At 42.1% G+C, this 18,836-nt stretch overlaps 3 protein-coding genes across 10 annotated transcripts in view; 1 reads left to right on the plus strand and 2 right to left on the minus strand.

Moving 5' to 3' along the window:
- Positions 1-4,522, plus strand: part of LOC138625328 (myomegalin-like) — a 46,484-nt gene extending 41,962 nt beyond the window's left edge. For 7 of the 8 annotated variants that reach the window (XM_069706191.1, XM_069706184.1, XM_069706185.1 and 4 more), the window contains 2 exons: positions 84-138; positions 1,664-4,522. In XM_069706191.1, the coding sequence (XP_069562292.1) occupies positions 84-138; positions 1,664-1,803 (195 nt within the window). In that variant the 3' untranslated portion in view covers positions 1,804-4,522. The remainder of the gene's footprint in view (positions 1-83; positions 139-1,663) is intronic. The other variant, XM_069706189.1, reaches the window with a different exon arrangement.
- Positions 4,523-6,761: 2,239 nt separating this feature from the next.
- prkab2 (protein kinase, AMP-activated, beta 2 non-catalytic subunit) lies at positions 6,762-10,905 on the minus strand. Its single transcript, XM_069706195.1, has 8 exons — positions 10,655-10,905; positions 9,595-9,774; positions 9,323-9,480; positions 9,107-9,200; positions 8,686-8,800; positions 7,590-7,723; positions 7,387-7,455; positions 6,762-6,996 (listed from the first exon to the last, which is right to left on the minus strand). Exons 2-8 carry the CDS (start codon positions 9,751-9,753, stop codon positions 6,919-6,921), a joined length of 807 nt encoding a protein of 268 aa, XP_069562296.1. The 5' UTR covers positions 9,754-9,774; positions 10,655-10,905; the 3' UTR covers positions 6,762-6,918.
- Positions 10,906-11,114: 209 nt separating this feature from the next.
- Positions 11,115-17,368, minus strand: LOC138625329 (mitochondrial adenyl nucleotide antiporter SLC25A24-like). The gene is made up of 10 exons (XM_069706192.1): positions 16,834-17,368; positions 16,539-16,665; positions 16,333-16,420; positions 16,089-16,200; positions 14,899-15,057; positions 14,659-14,811; positions 14,442-14,549; positions 13,745-13,912; positions 13,423-13,573; positions 11,115-13,037 (listed from the first exon to the last, which is right to left on the minus strand). The coding sequence occupies exons 1-10, from the start codon at positions 17,002-17,004 to the stop codon at positions 12,856-12,858; spliced, it is 1,419 nt and encodes a 472-aa protein (XP_069562293.1). The 5' UTR covers positions 17,005-17,368; the 3' UTR covers positions 11,115-12,855.
- Positions 17,369-18,836: the final 1,468 nt, after the last annotated feature.

Here is an 18,836-nt window from a genome sequence, read left to right on the forward strand (position 1 = left end):
TGTCTTCTTGTGTCCTCTTCTTTCCTCTTCCTCCTACTCTTTCTCTTCCTCCTCTTCTCCTGCCTTTCTTTAAAAACCTCCAGAAGAATGAGCTGAGACTTTCCTCTCTAAGCTCCTCCTCATCCTCTCCTTATGCTGGTAATTGTCTGACATCTTGTGGTCTTGAAAAATAGGTAGCCGTTGTCCCAGGTACTTTTTTTTTTTTTTTTTTTCCTCCATCACGGGACTTTGTAGTTCAAATCCCTCCTAAACTTGGTGTAAAAGTAAACGTGATGATGATTCTGTGATCTGGGGCAGCTTTTACCTCCGTGTGGATTTTCGCATTTTCTAATCATGCTGACATCACTGCTTTACCATCCTGTCTAACAGCGAAGTCCATCTCGACTTTTATTTTCAACGTTTTATGACATTTCTTTAGCAGTGTGCATTACAGAAAAATAAAAAAAAGGAATGACTGCCATGACCACGAGGTGTGTATTCACCTTACATATTGATCTCAACATCCCTCCACAGCTGCCCTTACTGCAGTAAATAACGATATTTTTAAGTGATTCTGGTTGAATAGGAGTTGAACCCAACATGTTTACTTCAATATGTCTCTTGTATTAAGGCTGAGTCTATTTACAGCTTCACACGCACTCACAGTTGGATCCAAAATAGCCGCACACAGCATAGTTTCCATTCTGAGTATCACTGAGGGATGTACACACGCACTTGCTGTAAGAACATTTAGACTGCTGCACTTCAGTGATAGAGAAGAGCAGAAGGCATCAACACAACACCTGGGTTCATTCACACCACAAGGGCTCACAGCAAAAACTCTCTCTCTGTGTGTGTGTGTGTGTGTGTGTGTGTGTGTGTGTGTGTGTGTGTGTGTGTGTGTGTGTGTGTGTGTGTGTGTGTGTGTGTGTGTGTGTGTGTGTGTGTGTGTGTGACAGAGGATTTGAGTAACACAATTGTTTATTTTCTAATAACACATAATCAGCTTTTCATCTCCAAGCAGTTGTGTTTTGGGAATTTGACTACAACTAACATTTTCACAGCAAACTAAAATAAATAAAAAAATGTATGAATAGTGTGACATTTTAGGTAATACATTCATTTACTTTGTTGCAAGGAATTACATTAGAAGATTGATACCACTTAATATGAAGTGAATATGAAGGTTGAGCAAGGAGGGGGATTAGCCTGGTTTAGCATAAGGACTGGAAACGGCTAGCCTTGCCCTCATACAAACATGTGCAACAATTATGCTGTTTCCTGAGTGATTATGTTGCACTAGGTTATTGTTTACATATTTAAACTATGCAAGTGGAAATTAACTCGAGCCGAGAACATTAATTATGTGCAATCCAGCAAAAAGCCAACCAGCAGAGACACCTAAGGGAGAATGGTTATTTACAAATGAAACAGGAAAAAGATGGTAAATTATGAGTTTTAGAGGTTCTGGAAGGATGTTTTACGTTCGGACCCAGATTCCTGTCATTACACAAAGGTAAACCAGCCGTCTCGGGACTGCTTTTATTGGCATGCAGCCGTGAGAGTGGCGTAGATTTTCTGATGAAAAAGCAAAGAAGCGTGGTCCCTAAAATGTCTGTGTATAAATTGTTAGAAATAATAACTTGCATCTTTATTTCCCTCCCTTTCTCTCTCCCGTATCCAGCTGAGGACCAAGGAGGTGCTGCCAGAGAGCGGCCTGCTGATCGCAGTTTCCTGAAGACCTGCGGTGCCTCTGGAGTCGCCGGGGCTGCAGCCAATCAGCGTCCGGCAGCGAGGAAGCGCAGCAGCCAATGCCTGCTTTAGACTTTTAAAGTACCAGCCTAAACGCTACCACCTCTGACCTCTATGCCGTAACAGCCAAGATCCCAGCCCCACCCTCCCTCACACCAGCCTGCCCTCTCCCACCCAGCCTCCGCCTTTACCTCCGTCCAGCCACGAGACTCCTCCCATCCCTCTCTCCTCCAGGCATATTGTGCACATTATAATCTGCACATTGAGCCTTACCAAGCTCCCTTCACCCGTGACACTCTCCACCCCCTCTGACCCCCACCACCACCCCCACCACCGTCACATGTATTATTGTCTTTGAGTGATACAGTCAGCAGTTTGCCTTGTCGTGTGTGTGACAGAAGAAGGTGTTTGAAATGTGCCTCTGGTGGTTTCAGTAATGTGCGTCCTACTGATGGAACTGGTTGACGATGCCTTTAGACACTGACCTAAGATCGGGTTTTCAATAGGTTAGTATTTTTTTATTTAAAAGGTTTAGGGTAAAAAGACTTTACATTGGACAGCTTCAACATATTTAAAAAAACAAAAAGTATCCTTAGACTTTAGTGAACTTCACTTGCGAGTTAAACTCTTAAGTTTCTGTAACACACCCCTTCATCTAAGAGCATCCTTTACTGAAAGCCTGTGGACGGAAAAGATGTTCATGCACGTGCAAAATGGCTTGCGGGAGGGATTCTGCACACACGTACGCACACATATACATGTTTACATGTGTGTGTGTGATCGAGCACAGCTCACTCAAAGACAACACAGCCACAACTTTGACTGCCACAGAAATGCAAGTTTACTTTTCGTGGCATTTTTATTAACACACCATCATCTTCTTGCAAATGCAATGCAAAGGGGAAAAAATGTCACCTATAATGGATCATTATACAGAATGGAGGAACGTAGAGTAGGTAGGTGATCATTGCTAAGTAGTTGTGTACTAGCAATATGTGTATTTGTGGAGGAAGCTTATGAATGATATGTCAGCGATAGCCAAGGGTTATAAATAGCAGATCAAATGCCAGAGAAAGGTTCCATTTCAGTCGCAAGCCTCCGTATTTGGGTCCCAAAGGTGCTCCACTGGCACCAAACTGCAAACTTAAAACTACTGAATAAGTCACAGACAGAAGAGCTGGGTCTGTTTGATTGTGATTTCCAAACTGGACGTACACTAAAATATGTAAAAAGAGGTTTTGAGTACTCAGATGGAACCAGGCTAAACGCGTATTCGCTCCTCTGCAGGAGTCCTCATACGAGCATGTGCAATAATGTTGTTTCTTGAATGATTATGCTCCACCGGGTTATTATTACTTTGCCTGACACTGGATTATTACTCACACTCATTATAATGTTAGGACACAGCCAGTGTTACAATTGTACTTTTTCCTTGATGCATGACAGAGATTGTAAAATCTAAAGTATGGAACAGGCGATTGTCAATACTTGCCAAAGTTTGAAGTTTGAACTCTTCACTCCACTCTGACTTGCCGTATCCATGCGAATGACAAAACCCTGGGTCAGATCAGGCCGACGGGTTACCGAGGTTTCTTTTTTTTTCCGAGGGCCTCTAGAACCACAGAGACGGTAACCGTTAGACAGCTGCTGCAGTTTATTGAGATTTGTACGACAGAAATGAGCTTCTTTTTTGGACCAAAACTCAACGAAGTGGATTTTCCCACAAGGCCATATGCTATATGTCTTTTTGTTATTTCTCTTGGTTCAGGCCGTCTTAGCATTCCCATGGCAATGGCAATATAGATTACTCAGTTCTTAAAGATGACACAAACTTTGGCAGGCTGCTGGTGGGGTCATTGTTCCGTATTTCACAGTTCAGCTTCACATTTAGTTTTGTGGGTTTTCTCGCTGTACATTTGCCATTTTGTGCTGTAAATAACCTGCTTTTCTGTATGAACTTTACTTTTGTGTGGGCGTGTGTGAAAACATCCAACATTTGCTTTTGGCAAAGTTGATTATCTGGGTAGCTGTGCAATAGCTTGATATCTTTTATTTTGATGTTAAACATCACGGTATTGTGAGCATTTTTGCAGCATTCACTTCCTGCAATATATGATTTATATGCAGTGTGTGTTAGAGGATTGTGTCACTTTGAATCACTTCGTCACACGGGCTGATAAGTCATCACAAACTATGCCTTTATGATATTTAAGACACTGATCACAATATCATCCTCCTATCACAAAGCTCTGATTAATGTTGCTTCGCTTGCCTTCCGATTTAGCCCGAGAGCTTCTTTAGTCGGCCCTCGGTGGTAGAAATGGCCTTGAACAAGCGTCTACCTGAGTTCTACCAAATTAGGTTTTGTTTGCGCTCGAGTCTTCACAAAATGACTGAAGTTGCCAAGTATTTCAATTAAGGGGAGAAAAATTAAAGGGAACAGTTTGGAAGTATTGTAATAAAAAAAAAATTAAAAAAAAGCCAATGACTGGAAAGATTGTGAAACGTTGGATCCTCAGAGCACCTTGTTAGAGCGTAAACAAAGTCTTTTTGCTATTTGTTATTGAAAAGGGAATCAAACAGCAGTTTGAAACTACGTATGAGTTGCATATGTATATAGTGCTATCTGATTGCTGCAGCTTTTTTCCTGAGTTTGTGCATAACGAACTAGAAAGCCGATACAGGACTCGTATGGATCCTGTCTCTGATGACAGTTAACGGTGTGTTGTGTTGGTAAACGTATTAACAGTGAAGGATTTTGAGAAAGAATGAATAAAGCACTTAAAAAGGTTTTGTGAGTTACTTCTGTTTAATCCGCTGTCTTGGTTCTAATTTGTCGGTTTTTATGTTTGCAGCCCCGTCAACTGCTTGCGTTGTTGCTTGTTAGCAAAAGTTTGTACCGCAGTTCATCCGAGTAATTTAAAAACGCAAGCTTTGGCACCTCTGAACACACACGGGAGAGACATCGCCGTGTACTAACACAGCCTGGGAGTGCACGACTGCATCACTGCAGCAGGACGAGCAGTCGAAGCACCGGAGTAAAGCGCAAACGGCTAAACATTTCCGTTTGGTGTGGAGATGCCATTTAAAACATTTTTTTAAACTAGACCAGTGACAGAAGTAAAAACAAAAAATATGTATTAAGAACTTTAAGTATGTGTTTTCAACCAAGAATTCACTGCATTGAAATGTTGAATAACAGGTTTTGTCATCCAACTGTAAATAAGTTGAAATGAAGCACGTTACTCAGGTTACAACATCTCTATCAAAACATAACGAGCATTAAGCTGAATACATTTTGGTGATTTTGTGTCCTGGACTAAGCGAGTTGAAACTCAGAGCATGAACACAAGAGAGTCTTTGACCCAGAACACCATCATTACATTTTTTTTGTTGTTGGGTCACTTTATTATTTCTTCCAGTTTGGTGCTGCTGTTACGAGCGAATTTCCCTTGTTGCGGATCAATCTTACACTAACAGAAAACAAAACAGACAGGAAGTAGGACCACAACGTCCTCTCTTTATTTGCAAAGAAGTAAAACGTTACACAGTGTATCTTCTGCAAAGCATTTTTAAATATTCACAAGACAGCTGTAAAATTCAAGTTTTGGTTTTAGACTTAAAACTCCATGTCCACGGCGCTTGTCCATCCTAATCTTCTCTGTAAATCTGTAAATCTCTTTGGACAAAAAAAACCCGTCACGGCTCGACATTCACAAAATACTTTCAGAGCGTCTAGTTGAACACCAGCAGGATTTATGAAAGCCCCTTTTATAAGTCTGTAGTGTATAAACTGTGGGTAAATACGGCAAGTTCAGACCATTAAATAGCACAACTTGCAAGTAATTTTTAAAGCCAGCACACCAAAAAATACTGACCATCTTAAATCCTTTTTAGGAACACACACACACACGTGAGCAAACTTTGTACAAACATTTAAAGTCATGGCAACTGTTCATCCTCATAGCCCTGTCAGTTGATCTGATAATGTGCCTCCGATCACTTGTTGAGGTGTGCGCGGCGAGTCGGCCTCTGAATGTGTAACAGACCGTGCAATCTGTATCCTCATAAGCTGCAGACATTCAACACAAAAGCAGCAAGTTCAAACTGTTTGGGTGTACAGGCCTCTGTGCATGACTAGACATGTAACAAATACAGTACATTCCTCTTTTATAAATAGAACCAAAAACAGACACACATAAAGCACAGTAAGTTCCATCATATCTAAAAAAAAAAAAAAAAAAGTAGATCCTGTAGCCCAGAGGAGCTACAGTACTCGAGCTGTCTGCTGCATAGTTAAAAGCTGACGTTAACGCTCCTGTTCGCAAACCGCCATCAAGATAAACGCAACAGCAGAACTAAACACTGAGCTCTGACCACCAATCCCCATCTCGAAAGTGGGGAAACAGACGAGCACTCTGTCTATAGTGACCCTCAACCAACCTGAAATAAGGAGCTTCAGATTCAACTGAATGACTGCTGAGAAACTCAACTTTCTGTAGTTTACTGCAGCTTCACGGGGGACGTCACGTTTCCAGCGCTGACGGGAGTTCAAATTCAGTATTTTCTTTAACGGCAAATTATTGCACTCCAACTTCAAGCAATTTAAAGACCGGTGCTCTCTCAGGCCAGATTTAGTCGTCCTGTTATTGTGCATGCACTCGGGTCTGAAGTCAGCTGAAGGAGAATACGACCACACGCAACTTGTTGAAATCAAACTGTTGAGCCACGCCATTAAAAACTCAAAATCTCATGAAACAGACCTCTCAAAGGTCCGCTACCTGATCAGGTCACATATTACACGGACCCCAAATAAATCTCTTTTTTGCACACTAACATGAGTCTAATCACAAGATGCAGCAAACACAGTTATTTAGTCAGTCTCTCATCTTTCTGGAGATGTCACAGGTAAAAAGCCACAGGATGGTTGTCATCTCTCTCTGACAACTTACAGTAGCACACACACTTCGCTATTTTTGTTCAGAGCCATGTAGACAGAAGTGTGACCTCTTTCGAATCCAAACCGTCATCACAACCACTGGCCTTCAGCTCACCTGTGAATGTTTCAGTGTCAGATTGGGCTAAATGTGACGACAGACACGCACATTACGCACGCACACAAATTAAAACAGCAGAATACAAACATGCTGCTCTCTAATAAGCATCGCGGAGCACCCAGGCTGAGGTTTAAATAGGCTTGTAAAGCAGAGAGGTGACGTATTTCTTCTTGTATCTGTGAGTGGCGCTCAGCACCATGACGCCATCCTGCACAGACGGAAGAAACAACACACAGACAAGCTGTTGTAAGTGAAACCTACAGCCAGACAGCAAATACAGAGAGATACTTCACTTTGTACAAATGGTATAAAAAAAAAAGAAAAGAAAAAGGGATTTAAATAACGATGGGAAAATGTATTTCTTCAAGGCTGGAGGTGTCCTGCTGCATTATCAGCATACTGAGCACAAGTTGAATTGCTTCAAGAACTCAAGGTTACATTTCATTGAAGAAATGGCAGAAACTAATAATGAAAAAGTACGAGACCTTTAACCATCTGCGACCTCTATGGCCGTGTGGAACAGGAAGAGACTTGCCTCTAATATGTCATATCCTATCGGTCACATGTGGACTGTACGAGAAAGATCTATGCAGCCTACCTTTATTGAAAGCGCGTACAGGTGATTCAGCATGACGTGGTTGGGTTCGGGCAGCAGGGCGGGGTCGCACTGCCAACAAAGAGGAAGAAGAGAAAAACCACAGAGACCACAGTAAGCAGGCAACAAACGCCGGGCACGTCTTCGTCTGAGGGAAATATAGGACTGAATCTGAACCGTAAATAAGGAAAAGCGGAGACACTGACGGATATATTGGTGTCCTTGTTGAGAATGACTTGAAGCAGGTGAGGCGGGAGTATCGGCGGGGCTTTGAAGTGCTCCTCAGGTCTGAAGATGTACTGCTCCTGTCCGTATGGACCTGGGGGGGAGCTGGACAGATCTGTGAGGACACGGTCACAATTACCCTCCTGAGTAAAGTTTCACACACACACTTTCAACACATTTCAGCGTTTGAAATCTGACTGAACGAAATGTTTTATTAAAATGATCCCCAACAAACGTCCACAAAAATGTCAACATCTACCCAAAACGCACCGTGTGATCCAAAAGTTAAGAGAGCGTTCCTGTTGCACACAAATGGAGCGCAGCCCCGTGATTTGCACAGAGCAGGAGGAAGCTATAACCGTCGCAAGTAATTATTCCAAGTTACATAACTTGGTCAACATCAGCATCTAAGTTACGCGCGTCTTTGCGAGTGCGTGCGTATTTGCGATGTCACCGTGGACACAAGCAGAGGGTGGACATCAAACCTCGTATATACTCGGGGGGGGAGGGGGGGGACGGCAACAAAAAGCCTTGAAATGCTTCAGAAAATATACGGCAATGAAGCATTGACCCAACAGCACGCAACACGTTTTGAGTGGCGTTTTTGTTTCCCCGAGGGCAGAACGTCGCTGTCCACGACCGGAAAAGGACCATCCGGTCAGGAGTCCACTTCCTGGATTTGACTCCCTCCGACTTCGTTCTGTTCCCCAAAATGAATTTCAAGCCGAGGGTTTGCCGTTTTGACGCTGGAGGAGATGCAGCGTGAATTGCGGATGGCGCTTGATGCACTTACAGAATATCCTTTTCAGGGGGGCATTCCCAAGTGTGGCGGGAGCGCTGGGCGCCGCACAGAGCGGCTTCTTTGCAGGGGATGGACTGCCGGATTTAAATCGCGTATGGTTTCATAATTACATGTAAATCTGTATTTCTGCATTCAACTTTGTGTCCGACACCTGTATTAAGACTTCATATATTGGTGGGTGAGTGCAGTGTCATGAAAATCTTTCTAATGGCATTTATTTGACGACAAAAAAAAAAAAAAAGAAAAAGAAGAAAAGATTAACAGAGCAGGCTGACCTGACGTGTCCGAGCACTCCAGAGAGTCGACCTGCAGGGCGTCAAACACCTCAAAGTCTGACTTCTTCACCTGGATCAGGTTGTTGATGGTGCCGAGCTGGCTGGTTACCACGGGCTTCCAAAAAGAGAGCAAGGTAATAATCCAGTAATTCTATAATTAGTGTTGGTCACAAAAACTGCGCACGTTTCCCTGAATTTGAGAGGTTTAGATTTGAACACTGCGAGTGCAGCTGCTTTCACGCAGTCATTAAAAGGGCCTTAAAAAAATAGCACACAGCAAAGCTTGTACAGTTCTTTTGTGGTTCTGCTGTTAAATTCTGTGAGAATAACCGAATGGTATCAAGGGGAATCTTTCATGAAATGATGTTTCTGTTCATGAAACTATGTCAATAAGATAAAAATAAGAACGACCCTGCCGTACCTCTGAGGCGTCATGAACCCACTGCCCATCTACAAAGAACTTGTACTGGTGCTCTCCTTCAGGCAGGTCCAGAATCGCGACAAAGTCATTATGGCTTTGGAAAGAGGAAGACACAGAGCATTAGTGCAATGTCAGGATTTCCATCAACAGACACTCAAACCAGCGTGAACGTGCGTGAGAATTTACCGACATGTGCTCCAAACTGATCCCGTTTACCTCTTATTTAGTGGTATCTTTGTGTTCCAGTTATTAAAGGAACCCGCTATGTAGACCTCCTTGCCCCCTCCGGCCCAGCGGATCACAGTGGGTCGAGCCTGAGGACCCGTTTTAACCAGGTCATCCAGATCTGGCGTGAACTCTTTCTCTCCTGATGTCTAAAAGCAAAAAAAAAAAAAAAAAAATAACCGTGAGCCATTTTTAGGAGAGATCTAGAGCTCTTGCAGAAAGAACCCGATTCCGTACAATAATCTGCATTTCCCCGCGAGTACCTTGGACTCGGGTCCGTGGGTGTTGAAGATGTTGGGGTCGTCCGTGCTGTCCACCATCTTGCTGCCGTGCTCTTGGTCTTTGTGACTCCCGCTGCTGTCCGAGCGATGGGTTTTACCTCCATGGCGATCTCCAGACGCCCTGTCGCTTGTGTTGCCCATGATGCCTCACTTTTCAGAGAGCTGCGGAAAAGAAAGGACGACTTAAAACCAGTTACTCCAATGTAAAAAAAAAAACAACCAAAAAAAAACCTTGAGATACCACCGACAACAGAGTCGGGCTGAGCGACACATCCATGTCTGAATCTAAAAGGCAGCATGACAGCAAAGTGAAGCCAGACTGCTCTATCTTATTATTTGCTTTTACCCACTTAAGTCATTACATCCACGACACTGACGATTAGTTATCAAATATCTCATGACTCAAATATTTTAGTGGAAGCACCGATCGCAGCCCTGATCGCGACGGTGTGATGACGACACGTGACGGCCACAAACGGGAGGCTGACCTGAAGTGGCGTCAAGCAGCGACCGTAACACGAAACGGCACATTTAAAATGTGACACTCAATATCGTAACACGATGAGCAGCAGTCCCGGGTTCAGAGTAAAGGCTTAAACGGCTTTCCAGACGGGCTGAAAGGCTGAAAGGCTAAAAGGCTTACCGCTGGACCGGACAGGTACCTGGTGGGCCAGGACAGATCAGAGGAACGTAAACAAGGCAGCCTGTCGGACGCGGCGGGGGACAGACCCGCCACTTAACGCTAACCAGCTTGGCGACTGCGACGTCAACACGTTTTTAACTTCCCAAACTAAATAACGAATACAACTGAGCCATTGGTGAAAAGTAAGCACTTGTGGTTTCCTAGTTGTAAGAGAGGGTAGTTCCCCCCCCCCCCTCCAGCAGGCTGCTCCGCGGTGCCCGCCTCGGGTCGGTGTTTACAGTTACTGCCGGCTGGCCGCTAGCTGCGCGACACGTTAGTCGTATTAAAGACGGCCCGTGTCGACTAACGCAAACTATCGTTATTAAGGACGCAGACTGAACAGAGGAGAGACACACTCACCGACGCCGATGGAGGTTGTTCTGCTGTAGTCGCTTTAGCGGAGCGCCCACCTCTTTATGACAACCGCAGCCCAGCGGGGGGTCCGACTACGGCGCGCGGTGAGGACAAAACTAAAGCAAGGCACGTTTCACTACGGGGAGGGTGAAGGACTACGAGGTCGTCTGTGAGGAAACAGTCGTGTTAAACGGTTTGGACACAAAAATGGAGCATTTTTCAAGACATTCTCAAAAGAATTATATATTATATTATTTTTTTTATAGATATTACTTTATGACTTTAGCACGTCATAAATGTTGTTGAAGGAGATGACATACATTTTTGATGATCTCTTATAGACCTGCTACAATTTGTCAATTAATTGATAAGTTGATCACGGAAATTGAATCACAAACTATTCTGATAATCGCTTGATCGTTTAGAGGATTTAGAGGACACACCAAAAAAATATCATTTCTCAATGTGAATATTGACTTCCCTTTAATAAACTACAAATCTTTTGGCTGTGGAACAAAACAAGATGTTTTAAGCTGCAGGGAAACCCTGCTCACGACTTTCTTTTCTTTTCTTTTTTTTTTTTTTTTTTACCATTTTCTTACATTTTTAAGACCAAACAACTGGTTGATTAATTGAAAAACATTATTGACAGGTTGATTATGAAAATACTTGTTATTTGCAGCCCCAGTATCTAAACTTGGTAAACTATGAATGGTAATATGGATATAAATATTAACATTATTATGATTGCTTCCTGTCGTCACAATAACATTCATGGTACAGCGGATCTTTGCCTACTCTAGTAATAAACTACTGAACGAAACTGATTTATTAGGTTGATTCAAAAATTGTATTCAAATTTTAGAAATTTCAATCATGAACACAAAAGTGATGGAATAATTTCCTCACTCTTACTTCTTCTATTTCTGTTTCAGCTTCCTCACAACAGTATCTCTACCCGATGCTACCCGGCTCATAAGTTTGAGTTTAAAACCCTTACTGACACCAACACATCAAATTTCAGTTCTGCATGGAAATGTGTCCACATGCTCTGTCTTTATTGACCACAAGGTGAATCTTTTAACACATCCCATCTTCAAACCAGTAATGCCCATGTCACTCGGAACAGGAATTATCAAGCCTTCCCCAAAAGACCATCGATAGGAGCTTCCACAACTAATGAATCAAGACCAATTTCATGCTCTTTGAACTTAATGTAACTTAAAGTAAACACAAAAGGCAGATTGTCATCTTGAATGCTACATGAAAACGTCCCACCATGTGGCTGTGTGAGGTAACAAAATGTTAACTAACAGGATCCTGTCATGGGTGTAGGTGGCTGGTCTGGATGTGTTGAAATGACAAGTGACTCATGGCGAAAAATATGCTCCTTGCAAGTATTTCAGTCCAAAGTCCAGTTATTACTGTTTTTAAAACTATATATATATATATATATATATAGCTAAAAAAAAACACATATCCTGATGGTATGAGGTTTACACCAAGAGGCTTTAAGGCACATTTAAATGCTTATTAAAGACAGAGTGTGGTATTAGTGGTTTTCACATTGCACAAGATGTGTGTATTCATACATACACTATTCCAGTGATCACAAGTATTGATTTTTTTTTTTTTAAGGGCCAGTTGCTGTATTTTTAGCTGACAGCTGCTGATTGGAGCAGTGTTTGTTTAGAGCTGATGTCACTCATGAGTAAATGGTTACGTGTCAAATTGTATCTTCAGTGTTTGGACATGTCAGCATTTTTCTCATTCAGAGACCATAAATATGGTATGGGATATGTTCATGCTTTCACTGGAGAAAATATTTACCTCTGTTACCAAAGAGCACGACTTTGCATCCCATTTTTGTTTCATCAAAGTTTAAAGAAATAACAGTGGCATAAATTGAACAACCCATTATATTTACAACTTTTGTATGTATTATGTGCAGAACTGTCTTTGTGTCAAGCAGTGTTTTGGACAGTGTGTAAATGTAAATGTTATTTGTAACAGTAGTAAATTAAAGCGTGCGCACCACAAATGATCAATGCTTTAGCTACTGAAAGACAACTCTTACAACGTACAGTTTTCCATCTGATGAGCTTCTCTGGAAGTCATGCGCTGTATGTTATGTCTTTCGGGAGTTATTTCAGGCCTTTTCAAATCGGACAAGTACAGTATATGTTCCTTTTCATGCGCTCACAGTGTCATTTGGAGATTCCTAAACCCGTCTTCATGTACTCGTAAACCACGTAACTAATGCTGACAGCAGGAATGACTTTCATGAAGTTTGGCAGGATGCCCCGGTAGAGTCCAAAAAAACCATCTTTGGCTACAATCTTCTTCATCAGAGAACTCATGGAAGGTTGGTCTGAAGCATCAAAGGACGCTGCGGAAAAATATGAAATTAGGGAGGCAATTTCGGATCTGAAAACAGGCTTTTTATCCCTGTGCTTTACATACGAGACAGCGGAGAAACTTGTCGCATTGGCAGGTGAAAAACAAAAAACAAATTTACAATAGCAGTTAATACTTTGTCAGTTTGTGTGGGCAATTTGCAATCCATACTTTATACCAGCAGCGCCTTCAGCTTCATCTCAGGGTGTGAATGAATTGAAAGAGGGAACTACTGTGTTGCAGCTGCTCTGCGTTATGTGGCTTTAAGTATACATTCCCATCACATATGGAGCTCCTTTGAAGAACAATCATTTTATAGCCACCGAGTGCCACTGAAGTTTGGTCATTACTATTATCATACGTCACACTGAGTTTACCTTGTGCCTGCATCCGTGTGCGAACAAGTGCAAGTGGATAGCTGGCCAGCTGGCCACAGGTACTAGAGATGGTCCCGCAGCCCAGCAACACCAGAACTCCAGGGTTAGCCGAGTCTTTGGCGTGGTACGACAACCAGGTGTTCTTTAGACTCTGAGACACAGCAAGGAGACAGATGACACAACATGAGCGTAACACAAAAATGCATTTCTCTGAATAAGATTCACGTAGCCCTGCGATACAAGATTTATTGTGCATATTGAATGAGTTCATTAAACAAAGTGCACTCTGTTGTAAAATATCACCGAGGGGGGATCTCTGTACCTCATAAACAGCGAGGTCTATTCCAGCGTAGGGAATGATGCCCAGTAAGTTTGGGATGTAGCCCTTGTAGAAAGCTTTGACACCCTCCTTCCTCAGGATCACCTTAGCACAATCGAACATTCCTCCGTACTGGCCAGTTTTCCTCAGGGTCAGTCGAGTTTTTACGACCTTAAAGAAAAGCAGAGCACAAGAGGCAAAGATGAAGGACAGATTCTTCTGGTTTGTGTAGTATTTTATGATGTTCATGGTGGAAATATTTTATTGCATCCTGTGAGGCAGGATGACGAAGCAGTGATCCACTGGCCCTGTTTTAACCTCTCCTCACTGGTTAGCAGTAAGTTTTAGGGTTGAGTTTAAGATTTTGCTGATCATATATAAAGCTGTTCATGGTTCATGCTCCTGTACGAGCCTGAGTGGAGCCTCAGATCTTAAAGGTGACTGAGAAATCTGAGGATCATAAGATCAGTTACATTTTTCAAACCTTTTTTCAAAACGTATCCTTTTTAAAAAGCATTTTTCGTGGGCATACTTTTTGTCTCCAACCTATATTACCTGTTTTAATATTAATGCTGTTGTTCTATCTATATTGTTGGGGACTTGATCTAATTTTATTAGTAATATTTCTGCATGACTTGATTTGCCTCAGTGCAGTAATGTTTTAATCCTATTAATACCTATAATAATACAGTCATCTTACCTCCATTGGATAGATAGCTGTCTGAGCTGTGGCCCCAGCCAGAGAGCCAGCCATGAACCTCTTGTGTGTCTCAATCTTTTTGCCCTCTGATGTTAGTAATTTCTTATACTGTAATAGAAAGACAAGAAAAAAAGTGTGTAGCCATAATATTTTTAGAAACATGCATTAGCTACAATTACATGTACTAAAATGGACATTTCAGAGGTGCACTCCTTACTTGTTCATATGCCGTGAATTTGATTGCCGTCTCAGGTGCGATCTTCAAAACATTGATTCCATTTCCCCTCCACAGTGAAGTCAGACCTCCCTCCACAACCAGCTGCTTGAAGCCTCCGACCAGACTTATCTGGTTGGTCTTAGAAGAATGAACCTGCAGTACAAATATACATACACATTTAGCAGGACAGTGTCACACACATCTATTTCCCTATCTATCCATTTCTTTCATGTCACTCACCTGCATGAAGACTTTCATTCTGTCCAGCGGAGCCGTGCCGGTGCGAGACACGGATCCCGCCACCGCACCTGCAAAAAGCTGCTTCCACCAGCCACCCGAGCTCTTCTCTTCTTCTGTAAATTCATCTGGGATGGCGAGACTGTCACCTATGTCCAGCACCTGGTGATTAAATAGGCATATTTACTCAAATCAATTGCCACATTTAAAAAAAATATATTTTTTTATGTCTGTCAGCATGAGTCCTCGCGCTGGAAGTACAAACACATATTCTCAGCGGTACATCTGTTTATGCAAAATACTTTATGCCAGCATTAATTGTGCCTTTAAGAATGTACATCTCCGAGGAAGGTACATGTTACTTTCTGTTTGTGTAGGTGTAAATGTCAGAAAAAAAAGCGTAACAACAAGAACTTCTCCTTTTGAGGGAAATGTCCACACTTGCGCAGCAACTATTCACTCAATATTGACAAATTACCAGATGCACAGTGGCGAGAGGGCAACATTTACAAAACCTTGGACATAAGGTTTCATCCAGAGAGCAAATACATCAAGAAAATGTCCTGCATAATTGTTAAAAAGCTGTGAAAAAGGCCACACTATAACTAAAACAAAAGCTGTTGCCAAACTATTTCAACAGGAAGTGATTTGAGCTCCTTATCTTCTTACTTAAGAAATCATAATCACTGAGCTGCCCGAACCCTCGTCTTGCATGCTTTAGCTGCTTCAGATAAACACCACCAATGTTTCCCCAAAAGCACAAAGGTGTGGGTGAAAAAAACACGGTGCAGTGACATTTTATATGCAACACTTCAGGGACGCATAGGGGTTTACGAAGTATGTCACACTTATTGGTATGTGAACACAGCTCCGTCTGGGTTTGTAGAAAAGCTTCCTGAACATTCAGATAGGAGGTTTGTAAAGAGAGACACTGTTTTGCTCTTGTTGGAGCACAAATCTTGTATAAATGACATCTTTGTATGCACTGAGAGGACGGTGGAGGAGCAAGCTGAGGGAAACAGACCACATCGTGACCTGATTTTCTTGGCTGGTTTAGACTTTCAAAGCTGCCGGCAAAATGCGAACTGCAGAGAAAATCCATAATATTCAAGAAAAAGAGGGCACGTGATTTATTCCACAGCAGTTGCCTCTATGTGTGTGTGCAGAATCTATGTCACAGTGCTTTTCTGTACCGTGGAGTGTTTCCAGTAGCGTATGATCTCTTCCAGGTTGTGGCCAGGGTATAACAGAAAGTGTTCTCTCCACTCGTTCCAGTCCACCATCATGGTCCCATCAATGTCCATACTAAAGAAACACACACAGACAGCTCTTTACCTCACGGCTTATTATGTTGCACCACACTGAGTAAAGCAAGCAACATGTTTGGCCACACTGTAAACGAATATATGTTACAATGCGTAGACATGGAGGTCAAACCTGTGTAAGATTTTCAGGGCGTCCTCTCTGCTGACATCCGTGCCCAGCTCTGCAAGGCACTGCTGGATCTCGGAGGCGTCAATGCGCCCTGACACATAGAAACTAAATTGAAATATGCTGCAGTGTAAACAGTGGATATGCGATTTTGTAAACAAACACTGACAGGTGTCAGTGGATGTTGCTCCTACAACTTCACTGACTCCTACCATCGTTGTTTCTGTCCAGACTCTTGAATGTCAGCCTCAGCTTCTTCTCGTGCTCCTTCAGATATTTGGTGAACTCGTTGAAATCCAGGCTCCCATCTTTGTTTTGGTCACCAGATGACACAATTTTCTGCAGAGGAGACACAATCCACGGGTTCATTTGCGTACCACGGTGTGAGTGACGCACACAGACACACAGGGACACAGTCATACTACTGCGGAATTGCATGCAAAAACGAGCAGGCCGGGACTTGACACTCATAACTCATATTAGGTCTCCCTTTCCCTGAGATTTTACCTGTGCAGCACCCTGTCGGAATATCCCCATCGCCTTGAGGCCCGCGCGTAATTCAGCGACATCCACCTTCCCATCTTTATTGGTATCGAGCTTCTCGAAGAGATCCTGGTATGACCTCTTACTGTCGGCATCCCAGCAACGGGCATTTGGTAGTAAAAACGTCCGATACATTATAGCGCTAATGTGGAAGCAGCGTCCAGACGAGCCGTCCTGCACTCAGGATCTGGTTATTAATCCATAGTGAATATTATTCCTTAATCCTGCGCAAAATCCACATGTGAGCTCGGCGTTGGTGATGGCAGTTTCCAGATGGTTTATTTCGCAGACTGTCCCGTGCAAAGATGTACTACACTCCGTGGTATTTCAGGGGAACTGCAGTAATAAGAGGGCGGAGCGACGAGGTCTGCGCAGCTTCTCTGCGTTTCGTACGGGGAAGTAGGAAATATGGTCAAATAGAAAAGGGATGAAAAAAAAAAAAAAAGATGGATTAACCACATGAATAATCCGGTTTATCCTCATAAGAGTGAAACGTATCATCCACTTTTTCACCCATTCTCCCATTTGATGCGTGACGTTGCAATACCGAGGAAACTTAATCTCTTCATCTTGGAGGAGGACGTGTCAGTCGAAACACTGAGTTTAGTATTTCCTGCAGAGCAGCTGGTCCCCAGTAGAGGGCGACGTTTTGTCATATATACAGTCATTATACGGTCATTATAACAGGAAAAGGGAGCGCTTCTTTAATTTACTGAGTGCCAGATATCGCTATTCATTCAGTGCATTCATTTTGACACAGTGTTTGAAAGTAATATTAACAGTAAAAGTAATATTTCCATTTTTAGTGATTAATTTCTGCTCTGCACACAGGAAAATACTGCCCTTTTTTTCCTTTACTGCTATACTACTTGTAAATTGTATAAACAGCAATATTGTCATTGGTTTAGATTAAGATAATAAAAGTAAGCCACCTCAACAAGCTATAAATGCTGTAAACATGTCAATGTACTATAACAATAATAGCAACTGTACAATAGTAGTGTATTCTTAAAAGGGGCGATAATGTTGTTGTTTTTTGTTTGTTTGTTTTTTGCTATTTTAGGCCCATTTTACTTAATACCCGAATGTAAAAATAATATCCCAGCAAACACTATAACTTTCAGGAAACATTATCTAAAGGTTCCCTGGAGGTTAGATAGATAGATAAATAGATAGATAGATAGATAGATAGATAGATAGATAGATAGATAGATAGATAGATAGATAGATAGATAGATAGATAGATAGATAGATAGATAGATAGATAGATAGATAGATGGATAGATAGATAGATAGATAGATAGATAGATAGATAGATAGATAGATAGATAGATAGATAGATAGATAGATAGATAGATAGATAGATAGATAGATAGATAGATAGATAGATAGATAGATAGATAGATAGATAGATAGATAGATAGATAGATAGATAGATAGATGGATAGATAGATATTTACTTTATTAATCCCACAAGGGGAAGTTTTTTCGCTACAGCAAGCATTATAGTTACAGGAAAGCAATAAAACAACAGTACAAAATAATAAATATAAAAATGCACAGTATATACAATAAAATAGAATAAAATAAAATAGAATAATTAAATTAAATGAAAACTAACTAAACAATAGTGCAAGGATTTAAACAAACAAGAAAACAGACAACCAACGGTGTTATTGTTGTGTGATGGATTTAACCAGAGGTGATTTATTGTAGTCTGATAGCGGTGAGCAGGAATGATCTCCTGTATCTGTCCTTGTGACAGCGGAGCTGGACGAGCCTTTTGGAGAAAGTGCTCCGCTGTCCCTGCAGCAGGTGGTGGAGAGGGTGGTCAGGATTATCCAATATGGATAATAGTTTGTTCAGCGTCCTCCTCTCCACCACCTTTTCCAGGCTGTCCAGTTTGCAGCCGATGATGGAGCCGGCCTTCTTAACCAGTTTGTTAAGTCTGTTGGTGTCTCCGGCTC

Source organism: Brachyistius frenatus, unplaced genomic scaffold (genome assembly GCF_029030835.1).
Source record: "Brachyistius frenatus isolate BFR_SWC_R1_liver_20210118 unplaced genomic scaffold, ASM2903083v1 Contig_61, whole genome shotgun sequence".
Taxonomy (NCBI): Eukaryota; Metazoa; Chordata; class Actinopteri; family Embiotocidae; genus Brachyistius; species Brachyistius frenatus.

Excerpts from the sequence above, each read along its gene's own strand:
- prkab2 (XM_069706195.1), bottom strand. The coding sequence starts at position 9,753 with ATGGGCAACACAAGCGACAGGGCGTCTGGAGATCGCCATGGAGGTAAA. Across the intron at positions 9,481-9,594 it reads CCCACGGACCCGAGTCCAAG|ACATCAGGAGAGAAAGAGTT; the intron begins GTACTCGCGGGG and ends TTTTGCTTTTAG. Across the intron at positions 8,801-9,106 it reads GGGTTCATGACGCCTCAGAG|CCCGTGGTAACCAGCCAGCT; the intron begins GTACGGCAGGGT and ends TCTTTTTGGAAG.
- LOC138625329 (XM_069706192.1), bottom strand. The coding sequence starts at position 17,004 with ATGTATCGGACGTTTTTACTACCAAATGCCCGTTGCTGGGATGCCGAC. Across the intron at positions 16,201-16,332 it reads GCCCTGAAAATCTTACACAG|TATGGACATTGATGGGACCA; the intron begins GTTTGACCTCCA and ends GTGTTTCTTTAG. Across the intron at positions 14,550-14,658 it reads AATTCACGGCATATGAACAA|TATAAGAAATTACTAACATC; the intron begins GTAAGGAGTGCA and ends TTTCTATTACAG.